The 20,370-nt window shown below is 53.6% G+C and overlaps 3 protein-coding genes, 1 long non-coding RNA gene and 2 other non-coding genes across 10 annotated transcripts; 2 read left to right on the top strand and 4 right to left on the bottom strand.

Moving 5' to 3' along the window:
* Positions 1 to 422: 422 nt before the first annotated feature.
* On the top strand, positions 423 to 8,349 carry DIPK1B (divergent protein kinase domain 1B). Of its 3 annotated transcripts, XM_075054716.1 has the most exons (6): positions 423 to 617; positions 2,987 to 3,109; positions 3,561 to 3,695; positions 5,913 to 6,020; positions 6,216 to 6,392; positions 7,022 to 8,349. In XM_075054716.1, the coding sequence occupies exons 1-6, from the start codon at positions 555 to 557 to the stop codon at positions 7,832 to 7,834; spliced, it is 1,419 nt and encodes a 472-aa protein (XP_074910817.1). In that variant the 5' UTR covers positions 423 to 554; the 3' UTR covers positions 7,835 to 8,349. The 3 variants fall into 3 exon arrangements, with proteins under 3 accessions (XP_074910817.1, XP_074910815.1, XP_074910816.1); XM_075054714.1 differs by lacking the exon at positions 2,987 to 3,109; XM_075054715.1 differs by lacking the exons at positions 423 to 617; positions 2,987 to 3,109; positions 3,561 to 3,695 and adding an exon at positions 5,585 to 5,658.
* Positions 8,350 to 10,378: 2,029 nt separating this feature from the next.
* Positions 10,379 to 15,954, bottom strand: LOC142043489 (uncharacterized). 3 transcript variants are annotated; one of them, XR_012654055.1, is made up of 6 exons: positions 15,915 to 15,954; positions 15,458 to 15,641; positions 14,857 to 14,913; positions 13,989 to 14,038; positions 12,754 to 12,803; positions 10,379 to 10,791 (listed from the first exon to the last, which is right to left on the bottom strand). It is a non-coding gene; the product is annotated as an uncharacterized LOC142043489 (long non-coding RNA). The 3 variants fall into 3 exon arrangements; XR_012654057.1 differs by having other exon boundaries at positions 15,470 to 15,641; XR_012654056.1 differs by having other exon boundaries at positions 15,899 to 15,939.
* On the bottom strand, positions 13,815 to 13,948 carry LOC142044102 (small nucleolar RNA SNORA17). The gene has a single exon (XR_012654204.1). It is a non-coding gene; the product is annotated as a small nucleolar RNA SNORA17 (small nucleolar RNA).
* LOC142044101 (small nucleolar RNA SNORA17) lies at positions 14,527 to 14,659 on the bottom strand. The gene has a single exon (XR_012654203.1). It is a non-coding gene; the product is annotated as a small nucleolar RNA SNORA17 (small nucleolar RNA).
* Positions 15,955 to 16,486: 532 nt separating the features above from the next.
* MRPS2 (mitochondrial ribosomal protein S2) lies at positions 16,487 to 18,454 on the bottom strand. Its single transcript, XM_075056085.1, has 4 exons — positions 18,341 to 18,454; positions 18,189 to 18,251; positions 17,814 to 17,943; positions 16,487 to 17,421 (listed from the first exon to the last, which is right to left on the bottom strand). The coding sequence occupies exons 1-4, from the start codon at positions 18,366 to 18,368 to the stop codon at positions 16,878 to 16,880; spliced, it is 765 nt and encodes a 254-aa protein (XP_074912186.1). The 5' UTR covers positions 18,369 to 18,454; the 3' UTR covers positions 16,487 to 16,877.
* PIERCE1 (piercer of microtubule wall 1) lies at positions 18,455 to 20,298 on the top strand. The gene is made up of 3 exons (XM_075056086.1): positions 18,455 to 18,694; positions 18,772 to 18,850; positions 19,092 to 20,298. The coding sequence occupies exons 1-3, from the start codon at positions 18,582 to 18,584 to the stop codon at positions 19,275 to 19,277; spliced, it is 378 nt and encodes a 125-aa protein (XP_074912187.1). The 5' UTR covers positions 18,455 to 18,581; the 3' UTR covers positions 19,278 to 20,298.
* Positions 20,299 to 20,370: the final 72 nt, after the last annotated feature.

Here is a 20,370-nt window from a genome sequence, read left to right as displayed (position 1 = left end):
GAGCCGAGCCCAGCCGAGCCTAGCCCAGCCGAGCCCGGCCGAACCCAGCCGAACCCAGCCGAGCCCAGCCGAGCCCAGCCGAACCCAGCCGAACCCAGCCGAACCCAGCCGAGCCCAGCCGAACCCAGCCGAGCCCAGCCGAACCTAGCCGAACCCGGCCGAACCCGTCCGATCCCAGCCCAGCCGAGCCAGCCGAGCCCGGCCGAACCCGTCCGATCCGACCCGACCCGACCCGATCCGATCCGACCCGATGCCGGCGGCAGCCCCCCTCCTCCCCGAGCTGCGGCGGAGCTGCGTGCGCCGCCCCGCGCCGAGCCGGGCGGAGCCGCGCTGAGCCCCGCCGGGCCGGGCCGGGCGCGCTGCGGCGCTACGAGCGGGCGGCACGGCTCGGCCCCCGCCTCCCCCCTCCCACCAAATCCCGCTCTGTGTGTGCCGTGTCCCGCGTGTGTCCCTCCCCCCCCCCAAACCCCGGCACCCGGTGGCGAAGCGGGGGCCGCGGCAGCCCGGCCATGCCCCCCGGAGCTTGAGGCCCGCGGCCGCGGGGCGCCCGCAGCATGCGGAGGATCCGGCGGCTGGTGCATCTGGTGCTGTTCTGTCCCCTCTCCAAGGGCCTGCAGGTACCGGGGGGGGGCGGTGGTCCGGTTTTTTGGGGGGTGTCGGTGATGCCCGTCTCCGCATCCTGGCACTGGCCGTGCACAAAGGGATGCTCTGCCGCGGTCCGGGGCGAAGGAGGCTGGGGGGGGTCGGGGAGCGGTACCGGGGGGGGGAACCTGGACCGGCACCCGGGGGGAACCTGGACCGGCACCGGGAGCCGCAGGCGGTTGCATAAGCCGCTCCGCGGTGCTGCGGGGGGGGGGCACCAGGGCAGCCCCATCCATCAGTCCGCATCGGTGAATGGAGAAGCCGATGCAGCAGTGCAGGGCAGGGATGTCTCCTTCCCTCTTTTCCTTTCTTCTTTTTTTTTCCCCTTCTTCCCATCCCTGAGCTGGCAGGGGGAAGGAGGGGGGGGGGGGGATGCTGGGGATCTGTCTCAGCGCTCCAGGGACCCAGCGGTGACGGGGCCGGGGATGCTGTCCTGGGTGTTTTCTCTGCAGCCGTGGGATGAGAAACCTTGACTCTGGTGAAGGTCCTGGAGCAGAGAGGTCATCCCGCTGGAGGGGAGAAGGGGGGACACGGGAGGGGATATCTGGTGGGCAGAGGGTGCTGGCAGGAGGTGGGTGCAGAGCTGGAGCAAAGCCCTGGGCTCACCGGGTGCGGGAAGGGCTGCGTGGTCGAGGGGAGCCTTTAGAGGGGTGGCTTTGTGGGTCCCCAGGACAGCCGAGAGCTGGATGGGTGCTGCAGCTTTGCTCCCAGGGGAGATGGGCAGTTGGCTGCTGAGCCGCCCCCGCAAGCTGTCTTCTTCCAAGACAAAAGGCCTGAGGAGCGGTTGCGTGGGGCTGCGGCGGTGGGCAGGGGCTGGGGACTGGGTCTGTCAGGGAGGGCGAAGTTGGGTGCAGGGCGAGGGTGGGTGGGAGCTGGGGGTAGCCTTTGCGCCGGGATCACCTGCACAGATACCCCACGGGAGGGGGGGTGACAGCCATGCCAAGCCGCCCCTGGGAGCACACCGGCTCTGGCATGGTCCCCGCTGCTGGGACCCACCGTGAAACAGCCCCCGTGTTCTCAGAGTGCTGCAAGGGAGCGGCGGGGATGGAGCAGGATTTTGTGATGCTGCATCCATTTTGCCTTTGAAGTCAGCTCCAGCCCAAAGTCACTTCCCAGTCCCCCAGAGTCGCCCTAAAACTAAACACAGCAACTCACACAAGCGAAGGATAACACCCTTTGGCGCAGGCTGCCAGCCAAGGCGGTGGGCAGGGAAGGCAGCGGGCAGGGAAGACCCCCATCCCCTGAGACTGAGCCCCTGGAGGAAACCTCAGCACCAGCTATGAATCCAAAATATTACCAAAGCCCAGTGGAACATCTCGTTGCAACGCGTCCCCCACCTCCACGTTTCTTTCTGCCATTTAGGGGACGATGAAGCCAGTGCTCCCTATGCCGTGCTGCGGTCGCAGTCCTGACCCCCCCTTCTGCCCCAGGAACATGATGGGTTTTAGGTCTGAATAAGCAAAAAGGGACATTTTGGCCATTCCAGGGCTTTGCTGCCCTAAGACGTGTCTCTAGTTGGAAGTCCGTGGAAAGGGCCCCTTTGCTGAGGGCAGGGGACCTGGTGGGTCACGTCCCCACCACTGGGCAGTTTTTGGGGGGCTGCTGTGTTGGTGAGGATCTTACTGGTCGCAGTGGTGTATGTCTGACTTCAGGGACTTAAGCTGGTTTTCAGCTCACAGGAGCAGCCACCCATCCTTTGCCTTTGCCAAGTCCTTGCCATGGTCGGGTTCTCTTTAACAGGCGTTATTTAGCGGTGCCATTGCTCGACAGGCAGACCGGGCGTCGTGGCCTGCTTCACACTTCGGCATTTCCAATTAACATGCAAAATGTCATGATCTCGAGGCAGACCTGCCTGCTTTCACCCTTGCCTGCCGATTCCTGTGAAGCCCATTCATCGGGTCCAGGGTGAGCCGAGCCGCTGGCTGCAGCCGCTGCTTCAGGAGGGCAGGAGGCTCCACCGCCTCTGGGTACTGCCATCCATGGGGCAAAACCCTTTCGGTGCTTGGCGAGGGTCCAGGGTGGAGGCATTTTGGAGGTGGGAGCAGTTTTGGGCTACAAGACTCAAGCGAGGATCCCTGGCAGGTTGTAACGGTGCCGCATCCGCTCAGATCCAGCCCTATCCCAGCAGCAGGTCGTGGTCTCACCGGCTCATGCGGTGCAAGGAGAGAGGAGGGTTTGGAGGTGGCCACTGGCCAAGGGCTCTCTTGGCCTGCTGTGAAGCAGGAATTATCTATAGAAACTGGAGGGAATGGGGTGTTTGACGCAAGGATTAACTCCCTGCCCTTAGGAACTGCCAGGGAACTGCGCCATGTTATACGGGTCAGGTAAACAACTTATATTGCAGGGAGGCCAGATGACAGCAGTGCTGCTGTTGCAGGGTCAGAGGGGAAGAAACGAAGCCAGGAAAACAAAATCACGCTGCGAGCCTCTGAGTTGTTTGCACGGAGTATTACCCATGCGCTTCCAGGTTTGTTACTCGCCCGCTCCCACACGGGAGCTGGCAGTGGCAGCCTCCCATGTCCGTGGGGCTGTGCAAGGGGGGGGATCTGCTGAGAAGGGTCTCCCCGGGCAGGAGCAGAGCCTCTTGCAGCCCTGACGGTGAACCCGGGGGTTGCAGAGGGCAGCGGGTCTCTCCTCGCACTGGCAGGAGAGCGGGCACACGCGGCTGCAGCTCCCAGGCACGGGGATGCGCGGCATCCAGCTCCTCGCAGCCCAACGCTGTAATCTCCCTGCTTTTAGGGAATTTTAAGTGACCTACTTGCAGCAGGAGTTGCATAATAGACTGGTGAATATATATAAAAAAGGCTGAAGGTTTCACCAGCGCTCAGGTTGGTTTGTATAAAAGAAGTCGTCCTTGTCCAGCCACCGCCAACCCGTGCAGAGCCCTGGCCTTCACCAGCGTTTTCTTTTCCTTCCAGAGTCGCCTCCCGGGCATCAAGGTGAAATACCTGCTGGTGGTGTGGCTGGGCATCTTCGTGGGCAGCTGGGTGGCATACATGCATTACTCGTCCTACTCCGAGCTCTGCCGCGGCCACGTCTGCCGGATGATAATCGTGAGTGGTGGCCAGCAGTCTCCGTGGCCGTGCTGGTCCCAGTTTGGGGTACCGGGGTGAGCGGGGCTGCAGGACCCCAATTTCCAGCCGCCCCCAAGCCCTGTGCCATGCCTTGCAGCCGGGCAGGCAGCGCCGGGGCAGCATCCTGCACTAGAGCTGGATCGAGGAGCCCTCCTGGCAGCTGATCCGTCCCCGGCATCACGCGGAGCTCGGTGCGGGAGAGGTGACCTTATCCTGCCAGGGCGATGGCGAAACAATTTAATGAGATGTCGGAGGGAAGCAGGCCAGGGCAGGCCAGACAGACGTGGGCAGATTAATGTCTGTGGAGATGAAGTTGCAATGTCAGAGCAGGATCTGCGGGCAGGGAGAGCATCGCGCCAGCACCCCCCGACCTCCCCAGAGCCATTGAAAAAAGGGGAGCAGCCAGGCCACGGGTGCCTATCTGTAACTGCTGGCGTGCCCTAAAGAAAGCACCAGCATGCACAAAGAGCAGGCCCCTCGCGAGAGCTTGGCTTGATGCGTTTTGCCCCTGCCTGGGGTTTGCGGTGGGGTGCAGCCTGCTCCCCACAGCATCCCCAGGGCTGGCAGCCAAGTGGGGCTGCTCTGGGGCTGCGGTGTGAGCCCCACGGCAGGGGAGCAGGTCGCCTGCCCAGCCTAGGTGAGGAGGGGGACGCCGGGCTCTGTCTGAAAATGCCTCGTTCATCAATCCTTCAGCACAGAAGGGAGGCAGGAATTGCCATAACAACAGCGACGATCGTTTAATTTGATTTTCTGCATGACTCTGACCACGGGGTCCCAGGCTCTAATTCCTGCTCTGAGCTTGGGGTTTAAGATGCCGCATCTGGCTGTTTCCCCTGTGAGCAGGTCCAAGGGTTAATTCCCATCCACGTCGGGAAAAAAAAACACCAAGGAAAAGATGCAGTGAATTTCTGCAGCTCCTGTTTTCAGCCCTGAGGCTGTTGTGCCCTCGCTGAGAAGCTGCAGCCTCTCCTGCCCAGGGATGCCTCCAGCTCCCAACCCAGCCATCCTGCTTGTGGATCAGAGCCACCGTCTGTCCCTGCCACCGCCTGGACCGGATCCAGCCCATTTTTACAGCAGGGGCTGCTGCTCCGCTGAGCCCGTGCATCCTCATCCTCACCCAGCCCCACGCTGCCCTCTCCTCCGGCCCTGGCAGTTCCCCTAACCCCCTGGACTTGCAGCGGGAGCACTCGGGAGCAAATTCCCCTGGAGTCCCTCCAACAGCTCAGGGAGGGGGGGTCCCTGCCAGCCCAACCCCACCTTGCCCAAGGCACCCAAAGGGCCCTGCCTGCAGCCGGGAGCTCTGCCCACAGCTGCTGCCCGTTTGGCTGGGGCTCAGCCCCAGCTGCTCCTACACACTCCTCTCCATGTCTCCCCCATTAAAGTCCTTGCTCTGGGGCTAGTAGAAATCTTTGGGTCTTAGAGCAGAGAAGATTTTGGGCTGGGATTTCTTTGGAAGACAGAGTGGGGAGTTTGGGGGTGCTGGAAGGGGCCAGACTGAGCAACTGGCACTACAGCTCCCCAATGAAAGTCTGAGCGTGCCAGGCGTTCCCCTCTCCCCCAGACACCCCGAACTGGCTGAAATGGCTGCCAGGGTGCAGACGTCGCCCAAAGGCAGCTGAATGCTGTGCTGGCATGGTCGGTGTGCCCTGCAGCTGGTGGCACCCTGCGGGCTGCCAAATCCAAGGCCAAAGTGATGTGGGGGTGGTGACCCTGAGTAGCCCCTCTGTGCTTGAGGACCTTGGAATCCCAGGAAGGAAAGAAATGGTCGGCAATTGGAGATACTGTTCTTGCCTCCAAGCAGCCTAGGTGGGTTTGCAATCAGATGTGCCTCTTTTAAGGGGTGTTTTTCTCTTGCATAAGAGACTCACATGAACTCAGAGGAAATGGGCTCACCGGGGATGCAGTGGCATTGATGATCTGTGCTGGGCAGAGCTTATTCACGGTAAATTGAAAAACTAAAGTGCTGGCCCCAGCCCTGCTGCAGGAACGGGGCTTGAGGAGTTTGGGCACGGCAGGTGACGGGAGCAGGGCTGGCCGCAGCATGGGAGGCTGGGGGGGGGCTTGCACGTCCCCAGCGCGTGTGCTTGGGGTGCCGCAGGTCATAAGCTGTGGGAATGTGCCTCGATCTGTCGGTCTTCTTTGGATGAACCGGGAGCTGCCCCTGCTGAGCTTCTCTCTCTGCCTTCCCCTCTGCAGTGTGACCAGTACAAGAAAGGAATCATTTCTGGCTCCACGTGCAAAGACCTGTGTGAGGAGCGCAGCCTCCTCTTCCAGCACTGCCTCTCCTCCTCTCCCACCCAGCAGGTAGGTCTCTGCCCCGCCAGGGAAACCACCACACAGCAGGGAATGGGTGCAAGCATCAAACCCGGGAGATGTCCTCTTCCCTGCACGTCTACTCCTCACCCCATCCCTGGTACCCAAACCAAACCAGAAACTAGTTCTCTGCACTTGCTCTTGTTTTTCTCCTGTCTCAGCCATATCCCCTCTCCTTTGCTGTAGGTTTACAGTGGGCTCTGGAGGGAGAGGGAGGTGATCATCAAATGTGGCATTGAAGAAGCCTTGAAGGCAGACAGTCACCCAGACTCTGTGCCCAAGAGGGACGTGGTCCTCTTTGACAAGCCGACACGAGGGACATCAATGGATGAGTTCAAAGAAATGCTCCTCAACTTCCTGAAGGTCAGTGCAGAGGGTCCCTCTGGGATCCTGTGGGCCTGGGATGGCACTCGTGATTCAGAAAGACTAAATGCATCTTTCCTTCCCCTTCAACAAGAGCTCCTCTGGCTCACACTCCCCCATTAGCTGCTGGGTGTTGGGCAGGGCTCCTTATTGTGTTCTGTAGAGCAAGTGCTGCATTAGCCAAGAAAAACCTTCATTCCCACGCAGGAATTATTTGCAAGAGTTTAGTAGCAGCAACCCTGGAGGCCACTCTACCGAGGCTGTGGGTGGCATCGGTGCTGGGCAGAGCTTATTCACAAGCCCACAGGCAGCCCTGGCAGTGCTGGCACCGCTGAAGCAGTTACCCCTGTGCAGGGCTTCTGCTGCAGCGGTGGGACAGCAGCGCTGCCCGGTCTTTGCTCTCAAAACCTTGCTCCCATCTGGGTCTAGAGCAGCCCCAAATCTGGTAAAATTCTGCTGGAGCTGAATCCATTCAACCATACACAATGGTATGGCACTGAATTTGCTCGAGCATGGTGGCCGTTTCGTCCTCTCCCAAGCTCAGTTCTTTGCTTCTCCAGTTCAGTTTTGTGATGCGAAGCCCAAAGAGAGCTGCAAGGGTCTGATGCCACTTCTTGTTCTGTTCACAGTCCAAGCTGGGAGATCAGCCTTCTCTTGCAGCCTTGGTGAGCCGGATCATCACCACAGCAGATGTGAACCGGGATGGGAAAGTGTCTTTAGCAGAGGCCAAATCCATCTGGGCGCTACTTCAGCTCAATGAGTTTCTTCTAATGCTGTCCTTGCATGAGAAAGAGCACACTTCCAAGCTGCTGGGGCACTGCGGGGACCTCTATGTTACCGAGAAGATCCCCCACACCTCCCTCTACGGAGTGGATGTCCCCCCCTTCCTCCAGTCACTGCTGCCTTCAGTCGTCCACCAAATCATCCACCAGTGGTTTGCACCAGCGTGGCCCCGGCGGGCAAAGATCGCCATCGGCCTTCTGGAGTTCGTGGAGGAGATATTCCACGGGACCTACGGGAACTTCTACATCTGCGAGACCAGCTTTAAGAACGTGGGCTACAACGACAAATACGACTTCAAAATGGTCAACCTGAGGAAGGTGGCAACGGAGATGACAATCAGGGGTTTCCTCAAGGGACGTCACTGTGAGCAGAACGTGGACTGCACCTACGGGAAGGACTGCATGGCGACATGCGACAAACTCATGAAGCAGTGCAAAAGCGACGTGGTGCAGCCCAACCTGGCGAAGGTCTGCGGGTTGCTGCAGGACTACTTGCTGTACGGAGCACCGTTGGAGCTGAAAGAAGAGCTGCAGAAACAGCTCCGAACTTGCATGACCCTCAGTGGCCTGGCCAGCCAGATGGAAGTGCACCACTCCCTCGTGCTGAACAACCTCAAGACCTTGCTCTGGAAGAAGATTTCAAACACCAAATATTCCTAACGGGGGGAAGCACGGCCCTGGAGTTTAGAATCTGCAATCTTGGAGTAAAGTCCAAGGCTTGAAGGCCTGTTTCTCCATCCTCTCCCCCACAGGAAAAAAAAACCCCACCCTGCACAGGGAGTTCAGCATAGCTGCAGCCCCTTCTCCTTCATGGAAAACCAAGCATCATGACTTCCACCGCCCAGCAGGATCATCGATACAGTCGGCAAGAGCGTGCTGCGGAGCTGGGACAGCAGGAGCCGGGCTGAACGGGCTTGGGGGAAGAAGATGACACGGAAAGCGATAAGGAAGCGGAGCCCAGCTGGACGCATCTAACTGTTCCTTGATTAACAGGAAAGCAGTGCAGAGAGATGAGAATGAATCATTCATGCTGTACTTGTCACATCTTCTTTTGATGAACGTCTCTGATGTAAATAAATAGCTTTTACGTGAATCACACCAGTACATCAATAGCGAAACAGCAGCCTTTTAAGTAACCAGCTTGCTTGTGATCTAAAACGGAGAAAAAGGTAGATTTCCGTATTCAAAAGTCTCTCCTTAAGTGTTTGAGTCATCTACCGTCAGATCCAGCTGTAATTTAGGAAGCAGATAAGCTGTCTTTTCCACAGTGGAGAATCCTGGCAATTCTTTCACTCCTTTTTTAAGTGCCTGACCCCAGACGGTGATGTGATGGCTTGTGTGAGGCTCCCACCCAGCTGCTCCTGTTCGCGGTCTGAAATTGGCAGCACAGGCCATTCCCTCTCACGTGTCGGCTTCTGAAGCATCTAGGGCCAAGGAAAAGGGCTAAACGTGAACAATCCTGACCGGTTAACGTATGTGTTCCGTGTGTTACTTCCCACAATACTTAGAGCAGGGATAAGCCAACCTCTCGGTTTAATTCTCCTAAAACTAAGCTGGGCTTGCACTGCTGAGGTTAAAGATTAATACCAGAATAATCCAGTGCTTCTCTCATTATTAAAATGAATTTCCAGGCAAGCTTTCAGCTGGTTTCAAGACATTTGTTTGACCGTGTAAATACTACCAGGTCTCCAAATATAGTCCATTCCCTTTAAATACTCAATTATAGCAACCTTTTAAAACTATGGGTAGAGTATGTAAACTACCCCGAGCTTGCTGTGTTCCCAGCACAATCGTATTCCTGCTGATGGACCGTATGCCAGTGCTCTTGCCAACAATTGCTTAGTGAAGTGGAGCGTGTATCTGAAGTACAATCACCAAGAAAAAAAATACATCTGGCAGTATATATAGCCTGTGAAGGCAATCGGTGGTGTCATGCCTGCAAATTTATGAGGCCTTTGGAGGAGAGATACCAGTATTTCCTTCTATTAGTTCTATAGGATCATCATTACCTCTCAGTATTATTTATGGAGGAAATGTTTCAGTGTCAACAGTGCTCTAAATCTAGCAGGGAGCCAGCGCAGCTCACTTCCCACAGAGGAGTTGGCTTCACAACATAACTCATCTGTGGGAAGGTTGAGCATTTTTAAGGTTTCTGTGTTTGAAGGGTGGCAAGTTCCTCAGCCCCTCGAAGTCACCCTTAATTCAGTACGAGCAGTCCAGGGGTGGTCAAGGCCCCACCTCCAGGCACAGCACTGGTGTGTGCAGGTGCAGGTTCACCTGCACGGGAGTGTTTGGTGGAGAGCAAAGGCGAGGACTGGAATTCAGTAATGAGGCTCCATGCAGCCACCCCAGCTCCTTGTCTATTGTCCTGCATTCCCATGGCAACCAGCTCCACTGACAAATTAATTTTCTTCTGCTATTAGAAAAAGGAACCTAACAACCATGCCAAATCCTCTCCTCAGATTTTCAGGAAAGCCATTTTTCACCCTCCTCTCTCCATTTGTAATTTACTAGTAAATTTTGTCCAGGTAAGCAGCATTCCCACTACACTTAATCCCCACTGCTCCCATCCCCAAAAGCAGTATTAGATAAAACAGCAGGTAAGCACCTAGAAAAGAGGGAAACAACCATGTTCCTTGCTTATCCACAGAATGACATTCAAGGAGAAAGACAGCCCCTGTACTTTAAAGAACTAGCCAAACAGCTTTATTCAAACAAAGACACTTCTGACAAGAACTGTCACATTACCACGTTATTAATCTGCACACCCCAGCAACAGCAGTGGACACTCCAGGCATCACTTGCGACTCCCACACCCCAAGAGCACCAAGTTTTGTTCATCACTAATAAAAAGCACAAGTGTTTTCAGACACGTGCTTATGGTTTACAAGCTACACTGCAATATGGGAGAAAAATGACTACAGGCAAAGCTATTTTACACTCATGCTGTCTCCAGATTTCCCACATTAGCTGGAAAAAGAGGAAAAGCCAGAACACTGTAAGACTGACAACCTGATCTCACCAGATGCTGCTGCTTTGGCAGCACAGATTTGTGCCACAAGGGGATGGAGGTAAGCAAGACTTCTGCCTTTCATTGTTTAAAGTAAAAAAAACATCCCAGCTCTCATATCCACAAATAAAAGTCTTAAATCCTAAAATGGTTAAAAATTAATACTACTTGCAGTGCTACAAATACACAAACAATTATTTCAGACTTATTGTAGGTGGCATCTTTATTTAGGTTTGTCTTTTTTAAATCCTTCTTAACCATGTAGAGAAAACACAGATTGAAACAACAGTGCTTTTAGAATATGAGCCGAGATGACTGGGAGAAGGGCAAGATTGTAACTCCTACGGCTATGCAACAGGAGTACAGCAAAAGCAGAAGGGCCACTTGGAGCAGAACAGCTGTAATTTTTTTTAGACAGACAGTTGAGTACCCAGGTTACAGCAAACATTCAGAACCACAAGCTGCATTGCATGCACTTTGGCTGTAGTGTGCTTGAACCCATGTGCGAGAAAAGATGAAGTTTCAGAAATCTTCAAATGCAGACACTGCCAACCATTTATTTTGCTGTAGCCAGGTTTGCTAGAAATTCTAAAACTCAAGGCACGATCTGCAAATAAAAAAAGCCCAGTATGTTAGACAATTTCAAATACAGCCAGCAAAAATTAGCAATAAGTGTCAATACTAGAGCAGCTAATTAATCCATACCATCCCGAGCCCTGCTGTTCACTATGGTACAGTACCTGAGCTAAGGCACTACAGCTAGTTGGGACAGAGAATTGCTTTTCATTTCAGAGGCAACATTTTCAGCTAATTGAAGAATTACATCAGGTTTGTCTTGGGACCGTCCAAAGAATTTTCACAGCCCAGAGGAAATAAAAAAGCTTCATAAAATGAAACCAAATTTTAGGAAAGTCATTAGCTGGGCTCGATTATCAGGATTCACAAGTAAACTTCAGAAAGCAATTTACTTCAGTCCAGAACCCCAGGAACACCTTAACTCACACTAGCTGTATTCACTGCGGTCAGCAGAAGCCAAGTGCCTGCAAACTTATGTGGATCAGGACCTAAAGCAGTGACAGAAAGCAGATGGCACTAATAAATGAGACTACTTTAGGAGAGGTTATTTGCCACTACATCAGAAAGGTTCTGAAAAAAGTCTTCTGGCTAAGCACAGTGCACTCTGGCAAGTCTAGGAAAGTGATAATTTAACAGCATGATAGCTGGAGCCTGCTCGTGGTTACTCTTTCACTCTTAGGGTCCCTAAAAATCAAAGGTGAGTTTGCCAACTTTAATGCAAAGGCAAACTATTAATAGTGCAGAGAAAGAAAAGCTGGGCTTATTCCAGTGTTCAAAGCCATGACATAAACCAGTTCTAAATGATGAAGGGCTAAGTTAATGTGCAGTAAGATTTTTAATTTCTCTCAAAACCACTTTAATACAAAATATTCATCTTTTCCACAGCTGGCAGCCAGGTAATTCTTTCAGTAAAGCAATATTCATAGCCTGGGATGGCTGCTCAGTCTTGGGAAGATGGTTAACAGCAAATGCTATTAGGAAAATTTTAATAGCTATCCTATGCCTCACACAGTAAAGTTCTAAAGAGAGACTCATTAGGCACTCACCACCCCTACAGGACCCTTGATGCGAGTAAAGTCTGATGAAAAAACTCAAATATGTATTTCAGGGTTAAAAGAAAGTCAGGAAATTTAAATAGAAGAATCACATCTTAAGGCATGCCTCTTTGCATAACCATATCCCCAACAACCTTATTAGCATTCTTTTCCAAAGCCACTGCTGGTAGGCAGTGACTTTTCCCAATTAAATGGCTCATTTTGCAGCCAGCAGCTACCCGCTTGGTTAATGGCACCTTTGGCCCTCATAATGCCCATTTAATGAGGACATTTTCCACCATTTAGCACTGCCAGATTTGTCAAGCTATTAGTCACTGCAAAGCCTCTCAGAGTTTCACAATACTATCTATGTGTAGCCAGAGCTTCTCTCATCACTTGTTTTAATAACACTGGCACAGCAGAGGCTCATGTGTGCCACATCACCGAGAAAGGACAGTGACACACACAGCTATTAGGATATGCTGATACCTGTTCTCCCTAGCAGATCACTGCCTTGGGGGTCAAGTTCCTTTGCCATCATGCTAGCATATAAACACAGCGGAAACCAACTAAAAAGTCACATTGTGCTCAATTATATTTTTGCTTTTTGTCTGCTGTGTTACCAGCTAGAACATGATGCACAAGGAGGCTAGATCTTGTCTTGGAAAGAGCAGGGGAAAGCATTCCACTGCTGCACTTACTGAAAGTTAGTTTAGAAGGACTTTAAAAAAAGCACTCCACCTGAAGTAGAGGTTTGTCAGCAAAAAAGATGAAGAAATACTGAATTTTTAGTTCTTTCTGCAAGTATGCACTAGTAACATTCTTTGTTTTATTTGTCTGTGTCCCATAAGAAGTCAGAAGGACAAGATGTACCAACCCAAGGACTTCTACCCAGACACTGACTGCTTTGGTAATGCATTGAGGTTAGGTACATTTCCAAGAAGTGACATAATACATACCTTCAATATTTGAAGCAAGTCCCAGAAATCAGTCCTGTTCTCAAAAGTAACTGTAAGAAGGAAAAAGACCTTCAGTTTGGGTTTTTTGGGGGAAGGAGTGTTGGGTTGGGTTTTATTTGTTTTGTTCCCCGCCCCACCCCAAAAGCAAGCATGATTATAAAGCTGCATTTCAGAAGATTGCCGACTGCATCTTCTGGTAAAACTTAGTCAGCACCCTTGGAAGTCAAGATGCTGTTGGCTGAGTGTTTTATTAGTGTTGGGAATAGGGTGCAATTTTCTCCACATGCTAAATCCATGCCCAATTGTTTCTAGATCATGCCAATATGTTGGAAACAACAAACTTGAGTGCCTTTTCCCCCCATCTCCTCCACTGCCTGGTGTGATTCTTGGCATCTACGTAATGCTAAACCCTGCAACACTCAAGAGGTGCCCTTTAACAGACAGAACAGGCAGCCAGCAAGGATGTCTTGCAGGCTATAAAGGACTGTTAAAGGCAAAAATAGAATTCAAGAATAGAGCTGTCGCTTCTATTTGTCCTTGCAAAAAAAAAGAACGGACGTTCCCCTGCTGCTGTTAAAATTGCTCCATCTTCCGCTGATTCTCTGGAGAAAGAGGTACACATGGAAACATTGTCAAGCTACTAATCTCTGAGCAGTTAATGAGTTGCGGGCACAGGAAGCCTCTTCATCTCTGACCTCTAATGATATTAACGTGTCAGGAGAGCAAATCTCCAAGGACTCAGGACTATTAGAATAAATAATGCTGGAGTTTGCCATTCCTCCATAACAATAAAAGATATGATATGCGAGAAATCTGAATTAGCTTTTAACACAGTGTGTTAGTAAAACATAGAAGTTTCACTTCTAAAACATAGAACATGACGGCAGAAAAATCAGTTACATCTCTTATCTGTCACATAAACAAGGTATTCATTAAGAGAATGACTGTCTGCCACACTGAAGGACAGGGCTAGCTTCTGTACCCTGTCCCTCCACAGCTGTCCATCCTTCATGATTTAAGATTAACATTAAAGGAAAAAAAAACAGGAAAAGCAAGAAATAATTGTCAGGTTGTTCATCATTCCCGAGTGCTCACAGGTTTCAGAGCACTAGCAAAGACATTGCCTTTTCTTCTCTGCCACCTAATGACACAAACATGGCACTACAGCCACATCTGCAACACGACTTGGGGCATGGAGCTATTTAACAGGGGAACTTGCATCCGCTGCTGCTCACCTCAGGTCTTTGAGAAGACCTCCTGGGTCTGCCATGTCACACGGCTTTCTCTGAAAAAGTGGAAGATACATACACCATTTATTTTATATATTTAGACACGCTTCAAAGCCTAGTTATATGGTTATTGTTTCACTGACAACAGAAATTTGAAAGGCCCAGTACGAGAGGGAAGGTAAAGAAATAAATGCATAGCACAGGCATATTTTTACTTTCGGAGAGGAATAGGGTCGGGGCTGGCAGCATGCAACTCCCAGGATGTGCTCCCAGTGATGTCACCAACTTGCCAAGTGGCTTTAGACAGATCACTTCAACTCATTCTGTTGTAATACAAGTCTATGTACCAAGAGGATCCTACCGTTTTCAAGGCTAAATAATCAGAAAGCCATGCACAGCCTTTCTGCTGCACAGCCACTACAGATCAAACAGAACACCTTTCCGTTCTATTATGTACAGCCCCACATTTAAGGCAATTTAAAAAAAAATAATAGGGAAGGCTTAGTTTCTCAGGAGTCTCCTATTAACCACCCTATTTATAAATAATGTCAGGCTATCAATCACTCTGAATGCTCACGGGTTTCAGAACAAACGAGCGTAGAATACAGCCTGTCTCTCTCTGCCACCTAATGACACAAAGATGCCACAGCAGCCACCTTTGCAACGCCTGTGGCAGGTTGAAAAAAAGCCCCCAAAGACTGAAAAAGGTGATAGTTAAAAGGTATTTATAAGAACAAGATTATATCACCTACTCGGAGAGTAGTATTACAAAGGTATTTGGTGCACGTGTAGATAGTAAATGTAACACACCTCTTAAGAGTTACCAAGGTGGCTGAAGCTTACTTGGACAGCCTCCGTGTTAAGCACCACTTACCCTTCATTTTTCAAGGCACAGAATCTTTTTTCACTTCACCCTTTGTCTTCTGCCAGGCTGAAGAGAGACAAATACGAAGAAAGGAAGAATGCAGTTAATAACAAACAAGTGCTCAGCTGATTGCATAACAAGCTTCTTTGTGAACTGCACCACTTCGCAGAAAACCGTAAGATTAAAATATAAGAAAAAAATTAATTTGCTTAATATTTTCATTTTAGTTACTCAAATCGGTTTTTAAACATTTCCCTCAAAACCTGGAAAGGTGGCAGCCCTCTATTTTCTCCCCTCCTTCACTGGAAGCACATCCCTTTGCCTTATTCACCTTAATCCTAGTACCTTCCTATACATCAGTTTATAACATACACTGAATATCGCAGTGCCTGAAGGAAACTGAGCACCGGACGGGGCCCAGGGGACCTACGGGTCTCTCCCTGACTGTCTCCAGCCACGTGGCTGCACCGTTTTGTCCCGTCTGAGGCCCAGAAACCTGGGGAGGGGGAGCAGGCAAGACTGGGGACTAAAGCCTCATTTTCTTGGCGGGTGTCACCCAGATCAGCTAGACCAGGCAGCCCACCCAGCTGGACACAGGAACCACCCGTACCTCCACACACACCTTCCTCCTCCTCCTGCACAAAGGAGGGGGGGGGGGGGTGTCCTGGCGGTCCGCAGCCATGTCCTCACGCCGCAGCTTTCCCTCGTTCAGCGACGGGTGAGAAGAAGCGAAGAGGAACCGGCCGCCGCCACTTTCAAGAAGCTTCGCTGCAACATTGCGCGGGAAGGAGGACCTGGGGAGAGCAGCCGGCGGTCAGTGCGGCAGGAGCCCTGCCCAGAAGGGGCCTACCTCGGCCGGTACCGGCTTCCCGCGCCCGAGGCCTCCCCGTCGGCCCAAGCCTCCCCGCTTGAGGGGGCGAAAGCATCTCCCCAACCCGCGGGCGGTTGCGGCCTCCCCCACCCGAGGGGAACCAGAGACCCTCCCGTCACCCAGCCGGGACGGAGCGGGACCGAGGGAGAGGCCGGCCCCGCTCCCCGCAGAGGGACCCACCGCCGCCGCTCCTCACCCGGCCGGGCGCCCAGCCGAAAGGGCGGCCTCCTCCCCGCCTTCCGCTTATATAGGGCGGGCGGGCGGAAGCGTCGCGGAGACAATCCGCGCAGCGCCTCGGATTCCGGAGAGCTCCCCCTGCTGGGCGGGAGGGCGCAGAGCAGGGAGCGGCCAGTGCCGGGACCCAGGATCGGGACCCGGGATCGGGACCCGCACCGGACCCGGGACCGGGACCCCTGGCTCAGACCTCTTCCCCACGCTGGGCCTGACCCCCAACGCTGTAGGACTGCCCTGAGCCCTCCTCCAGAGACACAAGGTGTGTTAGGGGCTGGATTTCCCTTTTCTCAGCTGCACCCTGCGGTCCCCTATGCCCCACGGTGACAGCAGAGGTTGGATGCTGGGACAAAATAGGGACCCTCCAACCCTGTGACCCACCGGCACCGGCGAGCCTCGCATCCCCCCACACCACCCTGGTCTGCAAGGTTCTGAGGGTCCCCAGCCTGGGGATACCCTTCACCCCCCCATCCCATCACCATAAACATTTGCCAGAGACTCCCCCGTAGCTTCCCATTTCACAAGGGAAGAAAGAAAAAGGATCACAGGGGCCTTTATTTGTCAAGAAGAGGCGCGAGATACAAGTGGTTTCACGTGAGGTCACAGCTTGGGAGTCGGAAGGCCACAGGACCGAGGCACCTCCTTGCAACAGGGATAAACACAAGGACAGGAGCCGGGTCTGGCCTGGCTCCGTCTCCCCTTGTATTGCTCTGGACAATTTGTATTTTGAGCTAGACACCCACCACAGCTGTGACCGCCGCGGGATCTCTGTGCTGTGGCAGAGCTGGCGGGGGTCCCTTCCACAACCAGCCCAGCTCTGCCAAAAGCTGGTGCTCTTGGTGCAGGGTCAGTCCCACAGCGCCCGCGGGAGCGAAGCAGGATGCCCATCACCAAGCTGCTGGGCACGGCCGAGCCTGTCCCTAGGGCTCTAATTGCCCTCCGCTTTGCTCCGCAGCTCGCTGAAGACCTCGCTCTGTCTCCTCTTGTCCTTGGCGCGGATGATGGTCATCCTGAAGAGCTTGCAGTAGAGCTCCATGGCGGTGGGGCTGTCGTCATTCCCAGGGATGGGGTAGGTGATCAAACAGGGGTTGCAGTTCGTGTCCACCACTCCCACCGTGGGGATGTTCATCTTGGCAGCATCCCGGATGGCCACGTGGGGCTCAAAGACATTGTTGAGGCTGCTGAGGAAGATGACGAGGTCGGGCAGGCGGACGCCGGGCCCGAACTGGATGTGAGCATTGGTGAGCAGGCCACCCTGCCAGTAACGGGTGTGGGCGTACTCCCCGCACTCCCGTGCCGTGCTCTCAACCAGGTGGCAGAACTGGCGTTTGCGGCTGATGAAGAGGATGATGCCCTTGCGGTAGGCGATGTGGGCGGTGAAGTTGAGGGCCAGCTGGAGGTGCTGCATCGTTTGATCCAAGTCGATGATGTCCTGATCCAGGCGGCAGCCGAAGATGTAGGGCTCCATGAACCTGCGGCGGCAGAGGGAGGGCGACACAAGGGGACGCAGGGACAGGGTGCTACAGGCATCGAGCAGTGTTTCTGAACGTGGCGTGGCCCCACTGAACCCTTCCCACACTCCAACTCCCAGCCAATTCCAGAGGTGCTCTCTGCAGAGAACCCTTGTGCACAGCGTCTGTCCTACCCGGCCTCAGGGGGCTGCAGGTCTCACACCCCGCTCAGTGCCCACCTGAGCGGGGTCCCTGTACTTTTGCAGGGCAGTAACTGTGCCCAGGCAGAAATGCAGGTCTGTGTGGGCAGTTCCTGACCCAGGCCCATCTAGTGCAACCCCCAAAGGCTGACACGGCCTAGGGAAACACTCCTGATGTCAACAAGCGCTGGATCGCGAAACAGGGTCACTCACCTATGCCGACATCCCTTTTTGTGCCCCAGGTGCACCCGAGCATCAAAGAGATCTTTCAGTGAGAAGAGCTCCTTCACGTTGAAGAAGTCGGGGTGGCTGAGAGGCTCGGACAGCAGCTTGTCATCCATAGCTAAGAGAAGGAAAGAAAAAAAATAAATCATTGTCTCCTCTTGTTGCGTTTGCAGGGGATGAGCCGGGACTGGAGAACGAACCCTGATGCGCCCACGGCCACTTGACCGCAACAAGGGCCTGGCGATACCAGCCAGGACACCCCTCACCGCCCGGCCCCAGGTGCCGGGGGTGCAGGGGCCCGCCTCGGGGGACGCCCCCCCCTCTTTTTCCCCGGGGAAGGGGCCGGTGCGCGGCAGCACTTACCGCGGGGCTGGGCCGCCACTGCCGTCGCCGGGGCCGGTACGCTGCTGTAGAGCCGTGGGGCTGCTGCGGGAAGAGAAACACGGGGGGGGGGGTCACACGGGGAAGGGGGCTCACACGGGTGGGCCGGGCTGGGAAGGGAAAGACCCGCTCACCTGCCCGCAGGAGCCGCGGCACCGCCATGCTCGGTGCCCGGCGGCCGCAGGGCGAGCAGGAGGAGGAGGAGGAGGAGGAAGGTCAAGCGGCGCCTTCCGTTTCCTGCGCGGCGGAGCGGGGGCCGGGCCCGGTCCGTGTGCCCTCCTCCCCGGGGCGGGGACGGGGTTCGGTGCGCGGAGCGATCGGTGCCCGCCCGTAGCATCGCGTCGCCGGGCAACGAGCGGCCCCGTCCCGTTCCCCATGTCCCGCCCGGCGGCGGCGGGCAGCCCCGGTCCCCGCACCAGCGATTTCTACCGCACCAGCCCCGGCCTGCCCGGCCGCTTCCAGCAGCCCGCCTGCTTCCGTGGCTACGGGTGAGCGCGGACCCCGCGGAGGTGTTTTTCCAACCCCCCCCGGCACCCCCGGTCCCATATCTGCTCTCTTCCCGCAGGCAGCCGGAGTCTCACCCCCGGTACCGGACCGCCAACCGGGTCTACGGCAGCAAAGCCCCCACGGTGCACGAGGTGCCGGTAGGTAGGGGTGTGGGGTGAGGGAGGGGACCCCCCTACCCCACCCCGGGCTCAGCCGGGGGTTTTGGGGACAGCGCCTCAAAGTTTTGGCCTCTGCACCATCCCCTGGCAACACCCCCCCCCCCCCCCCCCCCCCCGGAGCAGATGCCATCATCGTTGCATCCAAACTTCTGTGTGTGGCAGGTGCTACCGCTGTTTTGGCATTTAACAACATCTTCCTCCCCTTTTCTCACTCTCGCAGACCTCCTTCCACGTCACCTCGCATGCGTTTTCGAATACTCTGGCACAGGGTGGCATGTACAGAAATAACGGGCTCAACACCTCCCTGGAGAAGAGCCACGTCACCGGCCCAGACAACTTCATCACCGCCTACGACCACCTCAACTTCCATCCCAGCTACAACCCAAGCGGCCCGTCGCACTGTTAGATCTGCAGCAGTACCAACAACAGCACGAGGCCGCTGCGATATACTGCCGGCCGCCTAGATCAAAACCAAAACCAACCAAACAAAACCACGAGCAAGCAAACAACGCCGCTGACCTTACCCTACATCTGTTGCTAAGCCTCATCTGAAAGCATGACAGCAGGCACTACACCATTGCACCGTAGCTGCTAAATGGCTATTTCATCAAGAATAAGGCAGGTTTCCATTATAGTCGTGCCCTGTGCCATCAGGCGGGGACAGGGCACTCTTGTTAGAACCCTTGGCTTCAGGTCACCTCTCCTGAACGCAGACTTGGGATGTCACAGTTGTTATCACTGAGGAGAGTAAAACCGTAGAGACCATCAGGAAAAGAATTCATGTGGCCCACTAATTGGCAGCAGATTAACACACGTGCTTCACACTATTAACCATGTAAGTCACGATTTAATGAGAAGTTTTCTCCTGAACACAGGGGAAAAAAAATCTTTCACCTTGGTAATGCAAGACTTGCTATTACAATGTGATGAACAGCTACAAAATTAGCAGGTTAAATGTAGCAGTACATTTCTAATACCCCCCCTGCCCAACACAAACTGTTACATGTTTTTGGGGTTTTTGTTTTTTAAACAGGACTTCCACCAAGTTAAGGTCACAAATTTAGCTTTGGGGGAAAAGCAGTTTAAGACTGATTAAATGTCAGTTGAATAGCTCATATGAACCACTTTACTTGATTTATAGGCAGCATATAGTTATAAACACTAGAACAATACACATTACATATATATGTATGTTCCCTTAACCTCTTCTCTGTCACTAATGATCCTTTAAACTCTTGGCTCATGCACCACATATTAGAATTTACAATTTCTAAACTGTTTCTGTACTATTTAATGAATAACCAAACTGCATGTTTTCCAGCTTTTGGATTTCTTGTTGAAAACATGTTCATCTCTCTTACCTCTCAAATATACATGTTTTAAGAAATTATTCAAATAAAAACAACTAATCAAAAAGAAAATGTATTCTTGAGTTTTATTGTAACAACTGTAGTTACACAGCCAGTGAAACTGCATCGTTTAGACAGTAAAGTAACTGC

This window comes from Buteo buteo, chromosome 23 (genome assembly GCF_964188355.1).
Source record: "Buteo buteo chromosome 23, bButBut1.hap1.1, whole genome shotgun sequence".
Classification (NCBI taxonomy): Eukaryota; Metazoa; Chordata; class Aves; order Accipitriformes; family Accipitridae; genus Buteo; species Buteo buteo.
Note: the sequence above shows the minus strand (reverse complement) of the source record. Positions and strands in the feature narration are given on the sequence as shown.